This window comes from Neopsephotus bourkii, unplaced genomic scaffold (genome assembly GCF_033783945.1).
Source record: "Neopsephotus bourkii isolate Nb327-2 ecotype Australia unplaced genomic scaffold, CSIRO-AGI_Nbou_v1 NB_1780, whole genome shotgun sequence".
NCBI lineage: Eukaryota > Metazoa > Chordata > Aves > Psittaciformes > Psittacidae > Neopsephotus > Neopsephotus bourkii.
In genome coordinates this window covers 11,657,041-11,677,846 of record NW_026902254.1, presented here as the reverse complement: position 1 = coordinate 11,677,846, position 20,806 = coordinate 11,657,041, and the positions used below count along the sequence as shown (strand labels likewise).

At 38.0% G+C, this 20,806-nt stretch overlaps 1 protein-coding gene across 8 annotated transcripts in view; it reads right to left on the bottom strand.

Moving 5' to 3' along the window:
- Nucleotides 1-20,806, bottom strand: part of TBC1D1 (TBC1 domain family member 1) — a 100,760-nt gene that overhangs the window by 21,035 nt on the left and 58,919 nt on the right. For 3 of the 8 annotated variants that reach the window (XM_061379679.1, XM_061379674.1, XM_061379682.1), the window contains 6 exons: nucleotides 18,622-18,750; nucleotides 17,248-17,334; nucleotides 15,277-15,557; nucleotides 13,455-13,583; nucleotides 11,130-11,246; nucleotides 9,974-10,113 (listed from right to left, as the gene is read on the bottom strand). In XM_061379679.1, the coding sequence (XP_061235663.1) occupies nucleotides 9,974-10,113; nucleotides 11,130-11,246; nucleotides 13,455-13,583; nucleotides 15,277-15,557; nucleotides 17,248-17,334; nucleotides 18,622-18,750 (883 nt within the window). The remainder of the gene's footprint in view (nucleotides 1-9,973; nucleotides 10,114-11,129; nucleotides 11,247-13,454; nucleotides 13,584-15,276; nucleotides 15,558-17,247; nucleotides 17,335-18,621; nucleotides 18,751-20,806) is intronic. The other 5 variants (XM_061379675.1, XM_061379677.1, XM_061379678.1 and 2 more) reach the window with 5 other exon arrangements.

Below are 20,806 nucleotides of genomic sequence, written 5' to 3'. Positions count from 1 at the left end.
TTAAAAGAGAGAAACTGTTGTGAACTACTTAGATTTCATGATCAGGTGAAGGGGCACATTTTGACGGACTGCATATATATACACAAATGTATGTATGCCTGTATCTACTTACATACACACATATATACATACATATCTAAGAGGTAGCAAGACTAAGCAAAGTTTACCAAATGACCGTTTCAAGCAGATTTAGAAGCTTCTTCTGGGTAAAAATCATATTGGCCAAATCCTGGAACATTTTTTTTTCTAGAACCTGATAAAAACACTACACCATACATGAAACCATGGCTTACTTATTACAGCTTTACAAGGGCAGAACTAAATGGAAAAAGCAAGCTTGAGAAATTGCAAAAATAAAACCTACAGCTGAAATCTGGCATGATTCAAATCAAATATAGCAACCTTATAATTTAAAGAACCATTTCTGAACTGCTTAACAAAGAAAACACACACCCTTAGCTGCACAAACACACCACCACCTAAGGCCATTCACTGGGATGATTAACAGTTCTTAAAGCAAACATGCAGAAAAAGAGACAGGCACCTAAGACATGTTTGCTCTCACTTCTAACTTTTAATCATATCCTAACCTTTTGCACTTTTTCTTTTGGCTTCAGCTGGTATACCACAAAATATATCTTTTTGTCATGCATGTAGGCTAATTCTAAGACTGAAAACAGTACAAAATAAAATAAACATTAAGTAAATTTCAAGCAGGTTTAAAAATCTTTAGGGAAAGGGCAAACAACATAGTTTTCAAACAAGTTCTCAACACAAAGCATAAATTCTTATACTTTGTGTTCTTAATGCCTGCTGTAGTACCACTTAATTTTACTGGTTTCTAAAACAACTCTGACTGCTCACTAATCTTTGATGTAATTTGTATCTAGAAGAAAAATTACTTGATGCACCACCTTAAAAATGAATGGTCAAAACTACCCATCTCTTCCTATCAAATCCCAGTGGAAAGCCACCACAACAGCACTTCTCCTTCAGCCCAACAGAATGGCTGTGAAACATCTTCCAAGGACAAGCTGACCAGTTATCCATAAAAGAAAATGCTTTAAAATCAATGCAATAAAAACCATTCCCCAGATTCTCCAGCCAAAGACAAGTACATATGTGCATGCAATGTCCAATAGCTCCTGGAGAAGGAGTACTCCTCAAACAACTATTCTGATGGTAGCTCAGAGGTCCATTTCTTTGTCATTGCCTCGCACAGTGATAAAGATTTTGAATTAAACACACACATTATCTCATTTCTACAAATTAACAAAATAGGAAAGTTTTCACCGCTTCGAATTCTGCTCAGAATGCTATGCCATATATTAACTCACACAGTTCATATGCAGCTATTCTTTCCTTGTTTCTTCAAAGGCACTCGCACAACTGAGCTCAGATGACTAAATAAGAATGGAAACGTTCACAGCTGTTGGCTTCTGTTTTTCTCAGTTTTGCCACTGTCAATCTTTTCCTCTCAAGGAGTCATAGATAAATAGGGTGGCTCCAAATACCACCTGTTTGCTTAGACAACATTTCTTTGCTTATTACCACAGTTTAATTCAAGAGCTAAAATATGCATATAAAAATGCAACATTTTGAGCTAGCAAAACAAATTAAACCTTTAAAAACGTGGACTCTGGATATAAATGCAGATACCCACACTTTGGGTATTTACTGCATTTCAGAGAACAGCAAACTTGACAGGAAGGAGAATTAGGTCAAGGACAAAGAGTTGTGGTCAAAGGCTCAATATCCAGCTGGAGACCAGTAACGAGTGGTGTCCCTCAGGGATCGGTGTTGGGACCAGTCCTGTTCAGCATCTTCGTCGCTGACATGGACAGTGGGATTGAGTGTGCCCTCAGCAAGTTTGCCAATGACACCAAGCTGTGTGGTTCAGTTGATACGCTGGAGGGAAGGAATGCCATCCAGAGGGACCTTGACACACTTGTGAGGTGGGCTGATGCCAACCCTATGAAGTTGAACCATGCCAAGTGCAAGGTCCTACACCTGGGTCAGGGCAATCCCAGACACAGTACAGGATGGGCAGAGAAGAGATTCAGAGCAGCCCTGCGGAGAAGGACTTGGGGGTGCTGGTCGATGAGAAAATCAACATGAGCCAGCAGTGTGCGCTTGCAGCCCAGAAAGCCAACCGTATGCTGGGCTGCATCAAAAGGAGCGTGACCAGCAGGTCGAAGGAGGTGATCCTGCCCCTTTATTCTGCTCTCGTGAGACCTCACTTGGAGTATTGTGTACAGTTCTGGTGTCCTCAACATAAAAAGGACATGGTTCTGTTGGAACAAGTCCAGAGGAGGGCCACGAGAATGATCAGGGGAATGGAGCACCGCTCATATGAAGATTGGCTGAGAAAGTTGGGACTGTTCAGCCCCCTGGAGAAGGCTGTGTGGAGACCTCATAGCAGCCTTCCAGTATCTGAAGGGGGCATATAGGGATGCTGGGGATGGACTCTTCATTAGGGACTGTAGTGATAGCACAAGAGGTAATGGGTTAAAACTTAAACAGGGGAAGTTTAGATTGAATATAAGGAGGAAATTCTTTCTTGTAAGGGTGGTGAGGCACTGGAATAGGTTGCCCAAGGAGGTTGTGAATGCTCCATCCCTGGCAGTGTTCAAAGCCAGGTTGGATGAGGCTTTGGGTGATATGGTTTAGAGTGAGGTGTCCCTGCCCATGGCAGGGGGGTTGGAACTTGATGATCTTAAGGTCCTTTCCAACCCTAACCATTCTATGATTCTATGATTCTATGACAAACATTTGACACTTTAATGGCCATCACCATTTGCTGCAAAGAGAAGTAGGAAAAACTGAAAATGCATTAAAAAACACAGCTGGTTATGAGAAATATTCATACAATGAAGAAACTATATTATATCCCTTCTAAGAAACTGGGATGCATTAATTTGTTTGTCTTTTTCTTTACAGGTAAATGGAAAGATTTCTGTGATCTAAGATCTACAGTTATGAAAGCTTAGGTAAATGTCATCAAATAAAGAAGGAACACACATTTGATAATTCTCACCTTGTGTTGACAACAAAAGGAAAAGTATTTTGATTGGTTTTGATGCACACACTATACTGTCAACAATGTTCTACACATGTTTATGTAGAATGACTACATATAGTCTCTTTCATGCTCTTAGAACCAGCTTCATTTGCTTGAATAAAATATTAAATTAAAAAAAAAAAAGATCACCATTGTCAAGGGAATTCCTCTAAGGCTGCATTACATGCACAAAATAACATTGCCATAAGAAAAGAGGAATTAATGAAAACAGTCACCAAACATCAATGCAAAAAGTAAAAGGTATTCTTATTTGAATCACTTTGTCTATTGTACACTAAGTCTATTCAGTTCTTGTTACATTCTCCCAGCATCCAATACACAATGCACGTACATCTTAGGAGAAACAAATCTCTTCTCAACCTAAACATGGCCTCAGTGGTTTATGGATCTCTTTTAGAGTCAGACTGTATTTTGGTTTTAGGTATGTATATATACACATGTATTAGAAAATATCAGACTACGTACAGAGACAGATTAGGGTTACCTACTAGCACAAGAGCAAAACAAACAAACAAAAAAACCAAAAAAACCAAACCAAACCAAAACCCAGCAGACTGGCAAAATAGATGCAAGTAAATGAATTAAACAAATTGTATTCCTAGAATGTTCCTGGTTTTAACATACACATTCTACTTTCCCAGTGCAAATTTTGTGGATTGCTCTACTCATATCAACTTGACAAAAGATCACCTTCTAATTTATCAGAGATATTACTCACTTATCATCCTCCACTGACTGTGGCAACACCTGAACCACTGCAAAGCATTAATTACTTAAGACCATGGTCCTGCTTCCACTTAGGCTGAAAATTTCTTGTCCATTACTGACTAACCTGATAAGATCACTATTCACTAGAAGAAGTTTAACCCACAATGCTTAAGGCTATAAAAGAAAGCAAAAAGATTACAAAATTCTATGGGCTGAACAATTACGATTATCAACCCTACCTCTGATTCCTCTGTAGAAGAGTCTTAGACTTGATCTTGCCTTCCAAATTGCAGCTCCTTTTCTATATTTTCTTTCCGTCTTACCACTCGTGGACATTTGACAGAAAGTCTAAAGTTTACTTTGATAAACTGCAACACATTTACAACCTTCCTTCCCTCCCATCTCCATGCTGGCATGTGGCAGGATGTATAGAAACCAAAATGAACCTGTTTAACTGCTCAGGTGGCCTGTCTAAAGTTTGCAGAGTTGCATCAGCTGTTTGGCTGGTAAAGGAGTGGAGGAGGTGGAATGTGCAGGTAAACCCTCAAAGCAAAGTAAAACTCCAGACACAAACCCATGTTCCATGGGTATGCAACAAAGACATGCCACTCAGCTTCTAGATCCAGACAAGAGTAGAAATACTGTAACAAGAAACTGAATATTTCATTATTATGCACAAATGATCTGGAGGGTAGCAGAGAAAGCAAAGATAAATAGTAGAGCCATTCAACTGAACATAACTGGGAGTTCACATCCCACTGAATCAAACTGCCACGCGTTTAAATCCAAGTAATGCACAGCCTTTGAAACTTTAATGAGATTAGTAAGCGCACTTCAGCAGGATCTAAACACTTCAGCACACATGGAAAGCCTGCTTCCCTGTTCATCTGCTAACCTCGTCAACTTTCGTTGACTCCTGTTCCACATTTGACCTGTACTCCTTTCAAATATGTTGCTCCTTTCCCTGCAGCTTCCATATAAAATTCTACCTCATATATGGTACATCTGCAAGCTACAGAATTTTTGTATTACACAAAATTCTCACTTGCAAAGATAACACATAAAACAAAATACAAAGATTATGAAGAAAGTATCACAGTATATTACTCCCAGGCACCACACTAAATAAAGGTTGGTTAACGACTGCAGTACTCATTACACAATATTTGACTGGTAATGATATGAACAGGAAATTTCATTAGCTCCAGAAGCAGCTACAATGAGTATAGAGCACTTGCTGGGACCTGCGGGAAGACATTCCAACAGTGAGTTATTAAAACGTTGCCTTAAACCCTATTTTTTAGAAAATTTCATTTGTAATTCACTATTCAAGCAACCTCAGTATTAAACAAGGCTTTCCACAAAACAAGAAAAGAAGGAAACCCACTAAGAGAAACCACACATGCAAAGTAAAAAACAAAGACGTGACAAACCCACCTAAAGGCCTAAATTTTAAAAACATTCTGCCAGAAGCACTCAGTTTAACCAACCTCAAATACCAAAACCAAGATAACAAGATTCATCTTTGACTAGAAAATGCAACATTTCATGCAGAAAAAAAGGGCTTGTTTTATTTTTATAGGAAGCTAAAAGGGAGGAGGTTCAAATATAATGCGGTATCACCATCCCATCTACAAAGCTGTTTACAGATGGCTCTCTAAATGCAGTGTTTACCAGTCACAACTGTTCTCCAGGGTTAAGAACTCAAGCAACATATGGCAAGAACGTGGATGGAAGAATTCCGTTAAGCATTTTATTTTCTGCTTTACACTATTTTTCTTTGTTGCATTTTAAACATTACAAAATCCAACTTAGCAAACAAATAAGTGAATCTCCGCAGTCATGTAAGAGCATCTCATTCCTCTGAATTGCAATTTTTCACTGTCCAACATGTAATTCCAACCCACTGTCCACCTTTGAAACAAATCATCCGTTCTACAATTGACACTGCTGTTTTAAAAATCTTGCTGTCTACTGCCACCAACATCCTGCAGCTCATGACAAACATCATCACTTTCCCACCACTTACTTCAGGAACCTGTTCACACCCTCTTTAAACCTAGTACTTGACTTTACCCTGCTGGGAGTTTCTGACAATCTGCAAAACAGTTCTCCCACTGCGACAAATTCTGCAGTCAATATGTGAAAATTGTAGTGAAAATAGTCCACTGCACAGAGATTTGTAGATGCTGAATAGAAGTATGCTGCACTGCAGCACCAGGTGAAGTTTCGTGATCACTCTGCACTGATCTAAGCGTGTCCTGCTTCTGAGCAGGGTAAGAGCACCAACCTCCAGCTTCCCTGCAAGTGTCCCTCTTTGCCTCCCTGTGCCTGCTCTAGTGTTTGTGTAATACCAGGAGTAGGACTAGAAAACTGATCCAACTGGAAACTAACCACCATTTCTGAGTAAGCTCATATTTCAGCTGGCTTACAATGATCACCAGGCTGCTCCTTTCCCATTTTAACAGTGAAGACAGAGAACTAGGACATCCTAAACCATTTGCATAGCCACAAAATGTGGACCTTATTAGAAAGACTCTAGAGGTATGACGATTCAGCTGCAAGTAGGATGGGCAGGTATAAAGGTAAAAATCAAAGAACTGAAGAAACACTTTTATTACTTAGAATGTTTTAGACAGTGAGTGGGACAGCCAGTGACTTTTGTGCACTCATAGAGAAAACAGGTAAAAAAAAAAAATCATATAAAGAGATCAACAAAAACCTTCTTTCAAAAGAAATATAGAATTGTAACACACCAAATGTGATCCATTTTGCAAGTGACCTTTGCTCCTCTTTTTTTGTCTTTCCACTTTGCAGGATACAACACTAATTCTGCCCCACAAATAAACAAAAAAGAAAAATATCAGAGGACAAGACACTGAGTATGTCTCAAGGTGGTGGTGGTGGTGTGACAGAAATGCTTCCTCTCTGTGTTCCACACCACCCGCAGCAGCACAACCATTCCATGGGAAGTGGCAAACAGCAGGAGGTGAAGTTGGACATTTGAACTGTAGCTTGCTACAATAGAACTACCATAATTCAACCCTGAAAACATCAAGCTGCCAGCTGGAAAGAAATAAAAATTTCTGCTGAATATTTCACCTATGCAGAAAATCCTTTCCAGATCTCCAAAGTGGAGATCAGCCTCCTCTTCAGGTTCATGAGACATCACCTCGCTGTCCTGCCAGGCAGCGAATTGCATAATGCAAAAAATGCAGTCATGTGTTTCATTGTAAAGTTATGTACAGAAGCAGGGGAAAATAGCAAGGAAAGGGGAAACTGGTAGCATCCACAGGCAGGAGGTGGCTGAAAGAGGACCTGCACTTGGGACATTGCTCCCATAACAACCAAAAGTAAGATTCTCCTAAATCTCAGGCTTTCTGTTGTCTCAGAGCACTTGCTCATCTTGCCCAAGTGCAGCTGGATTGAGTCTGGTCTTCAAGCAAGGCAGGAATCTCAACTGTCGAGACAAAAATGGCTTTCTAAGTGTATCTATTTGCAATCCTTTTTTTTTTTTTTTAATATCCTACTGATTTAGAACTGTTTTTCATTTTACTACACTCCTGGACACCTTCCTCCATGTACAATAAACCTCTCCTTTTAAATAATGGTGTCTGCAAAACAAACAGTATGACCTCTGCCTAGTATACACAATGCAACCACCAAAGCGCTGCCAGCAATCATTTCTTTCCAGCTGAGCTACAGGAAATAAGTTTTAGCTCAAATATCTGGATCCTAAACAAGTAAAGGATCCAGAAGTGCAGGACAGTGGGACTCAAAGTGTTGTCAGCTTCATGTGAGAACTCAGGACACCAGACATTTCCAAAGTTCAGAACCTTGTAAGATTAACCTCAAAATTTAAGCCAAAGCTATGTACCAGTTGTCTGGGTTTTGCTTTAAAAAAAAACAACAACAAAATTTTAGTAAATGCACCTTCTTATCCTGCTGCATTAACTACAGAGCGTGGCAACAAACACAATCCATTCTGAGATCTAGCTCGCCACTTGCCTATACAAATCACAAATACAGGAATCTAGATCATCCTGTGTGTACAGAGTTAAAAGTTGTCTCTGTTTCTTGTGACGTCTTAGATACTCATATTTACTGATTACAAACCAAAGAAGTTACTGCCACAGATCTGTATCATTTTCTTGACAGTGCCTGCCCACATGTGGTCAAAGTAGTACATAGTTTAGGCCTATGCTAAGCCTGAATAACCCTATCATCTCTGATTCACAGAGATCCATGTCTCCTGGTTGGGACTTTTAAAAAATCCCTAGGTTTTTTTCTCACTGCTCTCCTGCAGAGTACCCTGGATGGGTGTATGGACTACTGCACTTGAATGGAGAAATTGGTCACAGGAGTCAGTATATAAAGGGAAACTCACAATGTTCCCTTGTTTCCCTCCCTTTATTCTTATGTTTGCAGAACATGCTATATAACATTATCTTGAAAACCTTCTTTGCCCTCTGTTCAACTGGTCTGAAATTGATCTTTTGGTGATACATCAGCTGTTTGCATAATTTCTGTTTCCAAAGGAAATAAAGATAAAAAGAGTGAGAAAGACTAAAAGTACAAGTAACTTACAAAATCAATAAACTCCAATGTATGTGCTGCTTCTCCTTGAAGACAGTACCAAAGAAAGAGGAACAAGACAATAAATGATAGTTACATTTACTTTGGAAGTACAGAGGTGACTAAGTTAACTGTGGTGGTGAGTCCAAAGTAAGATCACCTTTATAGCAGCTCTCTTAAAGGCTACAGAGGCTGGAACATGAGTGAGTATTCTTTACTGCCAGAAATGTTCCAGGGGATGCATGAAACCCCAAATAGAAAACCCCATACTTATTATAAATAATAATAAAATAAAGTAAAGAAGAAAACCTAACTCTGAGTTTTCTCTCTGGGTTCATAAATTGAATATGTACATTGGAACAAAACCAGAAAAAGAAAACAACAGTAAAGAAAAAGGCCAGATATTTTAAATTGCTACATCTATTAATAGTACGTCCTGTTTTCATTTTGGCCACACTTGCTTCTCCAACTATTCTGCTTATCCAGCTGTAGGTTGTTAAGATTGTATCTTGCAGCTATTATGTCTCAGAGGAAATGCTTTAATAGGCAATTTAGGATATTTTTTTTTCCTATTTAATATGGAAAAGTTTTGTGGCTTTCAAAAACAAGTAAGACTATTTCCAGTCACAAAAAGATGCATCAAATCTGAAAAATCAGTAGCTTCACAGAATGGCTTGAGTATACGGGAGCATTTAAAGTGTGTTTACACAACATGCTCTTGAGATCACTTCATTCTAAAATACACTAAATTTAAGAGGCATCTATGCCCATACACAGCTTCCCCAACATCAGTCAAATTACATTGCCAGCATTACATTAACAACACTTGTGTTATATGCTGTGTCCAATTAATCAAAGTCTCTCTTTAAGATGCAAGAAGGAGGTAAAGCTTGCAGAGCTCAAGCTGTGAAATTCAAGCTTTAATGAGCCAGAGACCATTATCTACAGACACAAGCTTCTCTGAGGTATTGTTGGCCTCAGCATGTGCTGTAGTACCTGGTTCAGTGAGAAGGATAAAATGTCGCACCTGCACTCTGATGTGCAGTGATTTTTTTCTAGTCTGTGGTTCTTAAGCTTTACAGAATTTCAGGAGATAAATATGAGAACAGTGGATAACTGTAGCTCAAGTGGCAAAAGTCACAGAGTGGAACAGCATACATGTGGTCAAATTCAGTCTGGTATGAAGTACACTTTACAGAACTCAACTGAGGTCATAAAAGAAATTTAATTCCTTCTGCTAGGCCAGGATTTTTCTAGTCCAGAGTTCTATATTGCAGCATGGCAAGATGAAACAGAAGCCTCACCTTTTCTTCTAGAGCAATACTTGGTGATGCTTTTTTTAAACCCAGAACTCATTAAAACAGTACAAACAACAATAATTGCTCCTCCAGTTAGTTAATTTGACACAACTTTGAAACTATGTTACATACCAAAGCTGAAAACTAAAAGCCTCAACAGCTGAGGAGGTTGGCTTGATCAAAGAGTAGGTGAGAAAGTGCAAAGACAGTACAAACAAAGCACCAGGCAAATTTGTCTGCTCAGTAGACAAAATGATCCACATTATCTCCACTGACAACATTCATGGAAGCAAATAAACACAGACTTTACCATCATATCGACTGGGAGAATCACATGCTTTCTGAGGGGTTGCCACTCGCAGGAATATCTGTTGCCTCCATGAATGCCGTCGTGTCCTTACAGGGCTGTCCTCACCAATGGCCTGCTGGCTGTGTTTAGATTCATAGTCACTAGAACAGTGAACACAGAATGGCTTGTGAGTAGTTTGCCTGAATCTGCTATCAGTGACACAGTCTTCAGTGCATGTAACAACAGTGACCATCAACTACAGAGTGCAGTGTGCTGTGCACGTGCTGGGTCAAGCTTAGTGTTGGGTAAGTGAAGCTTGCTTTGTGGCAGCAGATTTATACAAGGCTGCAAACATCACACAGGTTCACCAAAAGGGCCCGGCAGCTCTTCTCCAGTTTTAATCAGTTCTCAGCTTTCTTTGCAGCAAACCCAATGCATTAAAGACACATACACCATAATGTATTTTTACCATTCTATTTAAATGCCATCCAAAATATCTAGCAATTATTCATAGGAGGCACAAAGAACTGTTGATACCTTTTATCAGCATATATCAAGGAGCTTTATAAACACCAACTAAACTTGTAACCTTCTGTGAACTGGGTATGTAATATATTCATCCACAAAACAGACTTAGAGCAAAACTTTTGCCCTTTGTGTTCACAACTCACCATTTGAAATAGACAACAACCTTTGGAATAGTGTTTAGGAACCTTGTATGTTACTCATTTGATGTACACAAACTACATACAAAGCTTTGTATTCAGAATATTAAACAAAATAGTGAACAGCAATGTTGTTTTCCTACTAAAAATCCCATTAGTAACTCTCAGTTGTTACATCTTTAAACTATTCTTTGCTTATTCCATCCTACTTAGGATGAACCATGTATATTCTCTTAACTGAAAACTGCCAATACAATGCTTTGGCAGGAATAATCACTGAAGTGCATAGGTGGAGGTTGCAGGATCATTATAACATCAAAATGGCTAAGTTCTGCAACTGTAATGGGCAAGGAGTCTGGTACAGCTCCATCCTTTTGACAGCAATCACATGCAGAATACATGCAAGTGAACTGTTGCACAAATCACATTTTGCAAGTGCAAGAAGCATTTGAAATAGTTTAAACAAACCTTTGAAAACAGTTTTACCTGCAGGCTTTAAGAGAGAACCCTACCTTGTGCTCCTAAAGTCAGAGGTGTTATTTTCATCTACAGGAGCCAGAAATTTTAAGAAATTTGGCACAGAAGAGGAAGAATGAAGCTTTTTCCTTAAGGCAGTACGGTAGGAGATGCTGAGAGTGCAGTTGGGAAAAGCATAGTTTAGAATAAAGAAGTATAAATCCACAGAATAAAAATAATACATACTGCTAGTTTCAAACAAGAAGCAGCTTAATCCTGAAGGCCTGAATATCAAGGAAACCAAAGCCAAAACTGAAACTGCTAATAATGTGCTACTTTGAAATACATATTTGTTTAGGCAAACTAAAATGTTCCAACATAAATAAATGTACTTCCAGTAAAGTTATTATTCTTTGCTGTATTCTAAGATACTTAGTGTATGTTTCAACTAAAGTCCTTTAATCTAATCAGAACTGATGCCAACTTTATCATTGCACATTTACTTAAATACCAGTCTCAAAGACCAAGTTGGGGGGAAGAGGTTAGGAAAAGCTGACACTGATAATCATTGCAGTGGCAGATGAAAACTAAGACTTTGGCAAAAAACATTCTGTGAAGCATTAACAGACAAGCTTGGAACTTTTAAGTTAAAAGTTGAGCCTTCTGACTGATCATTTAGGACTGTGGCTGTATTTATGCAACAGACAGGAGCACTAACCAAATTTCATCAGCAGTCTTCTGGCCAACATAATGTTGCTCTCTTTTAAAATAACAAGCCCCTAACATGCTCAGAGAATGCCAATAGATGGAAGTGAGAACAACTCAGATAATGAACAGGCTTTGCAGGGAATTAAAAAATATAAAATTATTTGGCTAATGATACTACAAGGCCTTTTCTCAGAAGAGTACACAAAAGTACGCGAGTAGGAAAATTTACTCCTGAAGAACTAAGTTTAAAAAAGAACTGCTTCTGATAATCCTCAAATTATATATCTGGATGGCATTTAGCACTGTCTCCTGAAGATGTGAGGGGGATGGAGATACCCTGAGAAAAGCACTAGTATGAAGCAAAGCTGTTCTTTATCAGATGGTATTGAGCATGAAGGCGATAAGGTTGTTGCACAGTGTGCCCTGCAAAGAGGTTTTGCTTAAAGTCATATTGTAAATCCATCACAATTGCATGGCAATTTCACTTACAGAATACAATCAATTTAGGTAGCTCAACTTTATTGATTTAAACTCATTAACCCATTTGATAATCCCTATAAATTTCCATTTTCAGTCTTGTTTCTTAGAGGTTTTATATGGTATACCCTTAAATGACAGGGAAAGGGAAGAAGTTGCTATTCTGCATGCAGAATTAAAATGAAGAGTAAAATAAACTCATTTCCTACACCATACTTCTGAGGTGAAGCTAAATTAAAGAGATGCTGGTTCACAAATATAACTGAAGGAACTGGTGAAACAAGGTTCTCAATTGAGTATTTTCTCATGGTCAGAAGAATCAACACTTTGGAAAAACAGGAAACCTTCACCTGAGAGAACAAAACCAAACAATAAACAACAACAGCAAAAAAAAAAATTGCCTGCCAATGGTCAATGACTGTAAACAGCACTTCCAAGGATGTTTGGTCTCATTAGCCTTTTGAGCTAAAATAAACAGTTTTAGCTCAAGGAACTTAAGAAAGAGTTGCATGGTTAAGATTTTTAGGGAGCTACTTGTTTCAGATTTTCAGGGAAATGATGGGTTAATGTCTTTTGCTCAACATTCTCTATACGTAAAGAATTTCTAAGAAAGGAGGCACAGAAAAATATTATTTGATATTGCTCAAAGTAACCACCACAAATACATAAGCTGGTGGTCGGGGTTTTCTGACTGGTTCTGGGGGGAATGTTTTCCTGTTTGTGATTTTTGGTTGTGGGTTTTCTTTGTAATCAGCTCTCCACAGTCCTACTTCTTGCCCCATTTATTTAACTTTGCCAATTTGCCCTTAATGTCAGGCACAAAATAGTAATATGTTTGTGTGTTATCATGAACAAAGCAGAACAGAACTGTATGATTCAGGAAGGACAAAGTGAGCTGAATCACACGTTCTTGGCAACTTATTCCTCACACAATTTAAGTAGTGCTGCTGTCTGCTGCATAACAAGTTTCTTTAGAGCCAGTTTTTCCAAAGCAAGTCATGTGCCCATGTGTCTGAAATAATTTATTAAACAAAAAAATTACATGGGTAGCAGCTCTGCATTCAGTAGCGGAGCAGTTAGTCCCCTCTCCCATAAAAATCTACGACCTTTGGTCTGTATTAAATTATTTACACTACAGCTTCACATTTATGACATGGTAAAACAAACACTTCTCCAAACTATGCTAGCTGGCTCACCTCTTCTGCGCAAAATGCCCACTTTGTTCTCCGCTTGAATTATGCCTTAGGTATTTAAAGAAGTTGGGTGAAGAGGCCGAAGGATTAAGACGAGTTAGAGTAGGAGAACGTGCAAGTTGACCAGAAGAACTTTTAGATTCACCAACAGATGTTTTCAAACCATATAGTGGGATTCCAACCAGTGATGGAGTTGAGGTAGCACAAAGAACAAAACAGAGAGGAAAAAAGGGGAAAGGGGAAGAAAAAAAAATAAAAAGGGGAATCACTTCTCTAATCTTTGAAAGAGACCTGCCATATACAAATGAGCCAGTTCCTATGTTTTCCACAGTTAATGCAGTAAGAGGCTGAACATTTTAACCCAATCAGCAAAGTCCCACATACACATTTACAGGCTTCAGCGAGGCATTTCAGCATATGACTGTATTTAAACTCCCCAAAACCTGTCACTGACACACCCCTTTCTTCTCCCTCATATGCACTTCCTCTTGATTTCTATGATAAAGCCAGGCATATGATCAAGAGCTCTAATGGATGAGAAGTGAAATGCTACATGAAGAAGTGAATTTACTTACACTTTGGAAACAATTTAAGAATTAAGGTAAGCTGTTCAAAAACACTTATAAAATGTTCAAGAATCGTTAAAAGTCTGTAATTCCAGTGATTTTTCCATTTCCTCTAAGTTTTCCATTTCCTCTGGTTCTATACTTTTGCTAAAAAGGGAAGCAGTGATTTCTTTTTGCTTTATGTGAGGGAGCATGCACACTCAGTGTTACTAAAAATTACATGATCAAACCCAAATAAAAATAACCAAGGAAATTAAAAATGTACTTAATTTCTAGCTGCATTCCTACAGTACAATAAGAATTGATTGAGCAAGCAGCTACAAACATCAGGGCAACTCTCAACAAACACTGCAAGTCTTAAATTGCACTACAAAAAACTTCTAGTATTTTAGAATTAAAAAGGTTCAAAGAAGGGACAAAAAGGCAACCCAGGGCATGTTTCATGTCAAATACTATAATTCCCCTTTTTTCACTGTCATCACCTATTGCAGGCATGTTTTTTTTACTGCCCCACCTCCTGCAGAGAAAAAATGAGCTGAAATACATTCAGATTTCCTACTGTCTAACTTGTGTAAACAAGCATCTTGGCAGCCAAACAGAAGCCTACAGAGTGTTTCCATAGTAATTGGGAAAAGCCAGATACAGGGAGCGAAGAAAACTGCCATAAAGTTAAGAGAAGACTTTAGAGATGTGGAGGCAGGCTTTTGAAGGAGGACAGTTTGAAGAATATTAGCATGAAGGCAAGCAGTAACTTGGTTTTATGAGTAAAGTCTATATAGACTTGTTGAAAAGTTAGACAGGAGCCTCACCTCTATCAAGAATTAGGTAATTTATGTCAGTTTTTGTGTTATTGTGAACTCACACATGAATTCACCAACTAGTAAGGTTTTCAGGATCACAAATGCTACCAGAATTTTCTCTATAGAGAATAAGAAGTAGCATTTCTTTATGCTGCTTGCAGAGCGAAACAACCAGCATTAAGGAATATTGCTTGAAAAAATATAATAAAACCCCATAGGAGCAATCCTACGTTGCGCTTACACTTATACTGTGGAACTACAACATCTTATATTTTCTCTCCTCTGTGGAGTACACAGGGCTAAAAGTGTTTTTAAACAGAATACCTACAAACCTCCAGTGAGTGACACACTGCTGTGATACATTTCTTATCCATTAAGAGGACATACCTGGTATGCAATTATCATCCCAAAATATGTCCTCAACAAACAAAATCATAGCCTGCTTTTAGTAAGTCTTACTTTCTTTTGTGAGGAGTCTCTGTGCTCACTGAGTGATACCTCATAAGTTTCCTCTGGGGAACAGACGGCGATGTTTCAACAGGTACCAGAGATTCCTGGCTTTCTGTTGGCAAATGACTCAGCGTGTTTGCCCGCCTCCGAAAGCTTTGCTGAGGTAACTGCTCAACTGGGGAATCATCTGCATCACTGGAGAGATCACCCACTGATCCACTGGTCTTGACAGTGTTTTCTGTAGGAAGCGCAGGAAGTCTGTCTTTATCCTTTTCACACAATGGTGCTTCCTAGCAGTGCAAGACATAAGGTTATCAATCTTATCAAGAGTTATCAGTCTTTGAGGTTGCAGTCTCATATCATCATTCACATCCCAGAGATCTGCTTTAAACTTGCATGTTTTATCATGATAGCCTAAAGAAAGAATCTTTGATGGTTTATGTCTTTGTTATTAATGTAGGTCAAAAATCAGAGTCTCCATTTTAGAGAGGAAAAGTTATTTTGAGAGTAATTGTATTTTACAGTATGTCAAATACAACTCAGAAGAAATGGGGTCAGAACAGAAGAGTCAGATTTGGGTAACAGTGACAGCAATGAAAAGGCTGACATTTCAGAATACTATATAGATTGCACCCCATCTGAGAATATAGCATTCCTATGATCAGATGCCTGTTTCAGTCCAAAACCATGCATTTTTCTTCATTCACCACCTCATGTGTTTCTTGCAGAGCTGGCCATTCTTTCAAAAACATAAGCAGTAAGAATAGATTCTTGACTACCTGAAGTCAGGAGTCCATAGGTGATGAGGCACTAGAGAAAAATCAACAGCTGTATCCAAACCTGCAGAGTACTAGGCTGCCCCCATAGAAGATGACTGTCTTCTTCTATGCTGCTTGCTTATATTGTTTTATTCAGACTAAAAGCTTTCCAACCATGCAAAAAAGGGGAAATTACTTGACCTTTTATTTGAGTTTTATGATTCTGATTAATTCAATGCTGCATTCACACTATGCACTTTCAGGGCTGAAACCAACCACATTAGGATCAGCAGCATGGTAGTTACTGCATTTATTTTACCGCACATTCTTGCAAGATTCAGATGATTTATATAATATTTTATTTCACATATACAGACTCACACAATAAGATATATAAAAAATATATGTTTATTTACAGTAACATGGCTTTTTTATTTCAAATAGAGACCCAATTGCACTGTTCTCTTTTAATAGCATAGGGAACAGAATGAAAAGCCTGAAAGCAACTTGAAAATTCCAGAGAACAGGAACACAGATTTACTAAGAATCCCATCATGCCGAACAGTACAGAAATCTCCAGTGAAGCTCTAGAGATAACAGCATCTTACATGTCACCATTGTATTGACACGACTGCTATTTCTTAGCCTGAAAGTCTGTTACCAGAGTAAAGTAGGAAATGATTTTGCTCAAGCTGTCCCTCACAGGACTCGCACACATTCTGACAAATTCCATACATGAAAAATGATTTGGATAATCAACTAGCAAATTCTAAAGAACTTAAATATTGCTTCAAGCTGGAGTCCAGCAGAGTGTGAGGAAGGGATGACATGGGGCAAAGGGAAAGGCAGTCACTGATCCAAGTGGCTGCCTGCAATGAATGCAGCCCTGTCCCTCAGAGGGACTTGGTACAGGAATAAAGATGGAACCTATGGATAAGTAAGTGGCAAAAGGACTCTTGCAGGTAGGAAGAAAAGGATATACCTACCCTCCCTACTCTGTGATACTGTTTTATCATATTGTTTGATTGCTCTAGGGTTTATTTCCTTTCACATACAATCAGTTAGCTTGCTTACTCCCCAAAAAAAAATCAGAACAAAATGCAAGATGCTAGAACAGAACAGTTATATGAGTGGTTGATAACCACATTTCACATCTGACTATTTTTTTCAGGGAATATTATTTGAAGTTTCCAAGTATATACATTCACCCCAGACTACTTACTTTACGTGTGCTGTTTAAAGAACTGGATATAGAACTGTCCAAATCCACAGCACCAGCACTATCCAGCGGACCTCTGGCTTTACTGCCCTGCAGAGATAAAGCACACCAGCAGTTAGGATTATGATGTGTAGGAATACCAAAAAAAGATTTGTGTAGCATAGTCAGGATCTTTAATTTTCAAATACAGTATCCAAATTAAATTTCCTGAAATGTCTAAGAACAGCCTTTGCCCTTGTGAGAAACAAAGGCTTCATTCAGGACATTCTAAAGGATCTGGTGGAATTGAGGAATTCTCATGGGAAATGATGTGCTTTCCATGATACGTACATAATCACATACTGAATAAATGTACTGTAACTACTGTTAAAGTACCTTCTGAATTCCAAATGGGAAATTTTGACACTAGGTAGTTCTTGCCAAGATACAAAGAAACAAGAAGGCTTATAAAGCTCTTAAAACCATATAGATTTAATACACAACAGAACATCATTTCTGGTATTATCATTTCAATGGCTACAAATCAGAAAGCATAAATATTTTTGCATAATCTGTTCAACAGTATTTTTCTATAATGTTTTTATGTAGCCAAGAGAAATATCAAGAAACTACTGGGTTCTTATATGCTGACACAACTATGGAATTTCTGTCTTCCTCACCTTAAATGATATATTTTTTTTATGTTCTGAAGTTAAGGTTTATGTTCTCTTTGAGCTGTTATTCTAGATAAAATACAAAATGTTATCATTATTCACAATAATGACTATACTCTCCTTGAATATCAGGCAAAATGCCTCAGATCTAATAAAAATAAAGAATTTCCATCAAAACAGCCATGACAATGAAAATGCAATCAATATACAGCTGTGCTTATGGGAAGACACCTTATGCTGGTCAGGACAAACTGACAAAAATTAGAACAGTAGCTACTATACTTTGTGTAGCACCACTATCATTATGTCTCATACACTGAACATGCTCACAGCAGAATTTTACAGGGGTGAACTCTAGAAATGCTGGCTGGTAAGTAATGAGGGGAGATATTCAACTAAAAATCTTCTCTATGAGCATAATAATAACAGAGAGAACATGCTTTTGCCATCATTTGTTTCATGGAAGCAGGTTAGATACAGTGTCTGAAATAACCTTTGAAAGCCTTGTTTTGTCACTACTAGTTGCATGTCTATGAGCTAATAAACTGTACTAGGTTTTTGTTCAATTTAACTGCTGAGGAGAATGAGACTGCCAAATTTTTGTTCCTTTAATATTTGTTGTTTGGCATTCAACCTGGAAAGATAACAAATATTACTTTTCTATCATTCAAATAAATAAAACAATGAAATTATGTTCAGAGGCAATAAACATGATGATACTTACACGTGACAAAATGCTTTCAAATGATTCTGTCAGGGATCTTTTTGCTTTGTTCTTTAACATATCTAATCTGAATCTCGAAGTACTGCTGGGCACTTCATTTACAGCATTCTCAGTAGGGGGTTGTGAAGTCTGCAAGTATTTAAAAATATAAATGTGAAATACTCAAGAGCATGGAGCAGGATCTCAGTGAACAGTCTGAAGGCTTCCATGACCTGGATCAATACTTTCTTCTGGTGTCCTTGGCGTTTCATGCATTTTGATCTTTTGATATTTATACTGAAATTTAACAAACTATCCTAACATGAGACCAGGAAATCTCCTAAAGGAAATGTAGCAGCTTCAGAAGAAGTGCCCCTTCAATATGGATCTATGGCTGTGCTGGAAAATATTCTTTAACAATAAAGTACAACTGTACAAATTCCAAATGTTTAAGTGTAACAGATTAGAGATTGCTGAATGGATTTACTTTTCTTGCCAAGAAATTAATCAAAAATGGTGAAGCTCATCATTAACAAAAACTCTCAAGTGTCTCCACTATATTAAAACAGGGCTTCTTAAAGGTCAGGAAGATGTATAATAACCTGATTTTTCTGTATGTTTCACCAGTTGAAATAGTTCCATCTTAAAGCTAACAGTCTATTGAGAGTTTTCTTTTTAAATAAATATTTCAGTTCATTTTTAGTGCTTGCAAAGACCAGTGCAGCAAATACAAAAATGACTCTATGATGCAAATATTACCATCTAAACCTAATACCTGCAGCTGATACCAGAACACAATTTTCAGTGTTGTTTTTGGGCTTCATCTTAAGGCTGCTCTACCTTTTTTGGCTCTAAATTTAGAGCCCCGAATGTTTATTTTCTTTTAACCTTCACTTATTTTATCCACAAAGAGCAAATTAGATACTGCCTGCTATTACATTCTTATGAAAAAGACACTTAATTTGAAGGTCATTTTTGTTAGATAAAACCCATGTACTAATATCAGGTTTTGGGGTTGGATTTTTTTTTTTCTTTACATTCTTCCCTCCCCTGATTTAAATATTAGGAAAAAAAATATTATGAAAAGCAGTAAAGTGAATACCTTTGCAGAAAAGAAGGGAACAAGGACATGAGGGTGTTAGGGGTTAATAACTGCTGAGAAAAAAAACACTGCCAGTGTACATGTTCAAAGGTATCTGCTATTACACAGCGCTGGAGATAAATTATCAGAGTAAATATAAAATGTTGTGCTAAGACAAATGATGGACTAAGGGCAAGTCAACTCTGTTGTTAGAGCATTGGCATCTTTGCAAACATGAGATTAACCAATTTTGGTTCCAGAAACTGGGTAAACAGACTGCAGCAGGCCTTAGGGATTTTCAAATCACACTGAAGACATATCAAGATATTATCTTGCTTCCTATATCCCTATTTCCAAGCCATTCATTACTGACAACTATCTGATAATCGGCTGTCATTAGACCAAATAAAAATATTTCAGGTATGATGATAGAGGACCTCAGGCAATGTTTCTTCCTGTCAGACCACAACTACAATGCTCTTTTCTTAAAAGTGTATTTCTGGTGAGATGCCCAAGGCAAAAAATCAGAGAACAAAACATGCAAAGTTTTCTTCTTGCTTCCTCAGGGAGGTCAATAGTTAGCTAGTAAGCCATAAAGAGGAGATTAGCAAAGTGAACAAACAGTAAATAAAGACTTGCTGCTATGTCCCAAATTCCTTCTGGGTCTCATTAGACTCCATATATATACTTGCTAGTTTCTATCACAAACGGACAACAGCAGTCATCATGGTGAAATTACCAGCCAGCAGTGGTGGGACAGCCAAGATTTTTAAAAGGGTCAAACAACTGGAACTGAAAGTTTTCAGAGAACTGGTGCTGATCCTCTTTTAAACACAAACATCCATGAGGTGTCTCAAGTTAGTTAGTTAGTCACAAAGCAAGGCATCCAAAATCACTAATCCCTTCTGAAAAATCTTAACTGTGCTGTATAAATAGCCAATTAAACAGCAGTAATACAACCTGATACAGAATGAAAGGTAACACAGCTCTGCAGAAATGGACGAGTTGCAGATGTGGTTTCTGCAGCAATCCTACTCAGCTACTCCTCCTTGAGGCCACTTCAAAAGGTGGTTTGTACAAGTAAGTAACTTCTAGCTATTAAGTAAATGTAAGTCTTTATCAAGA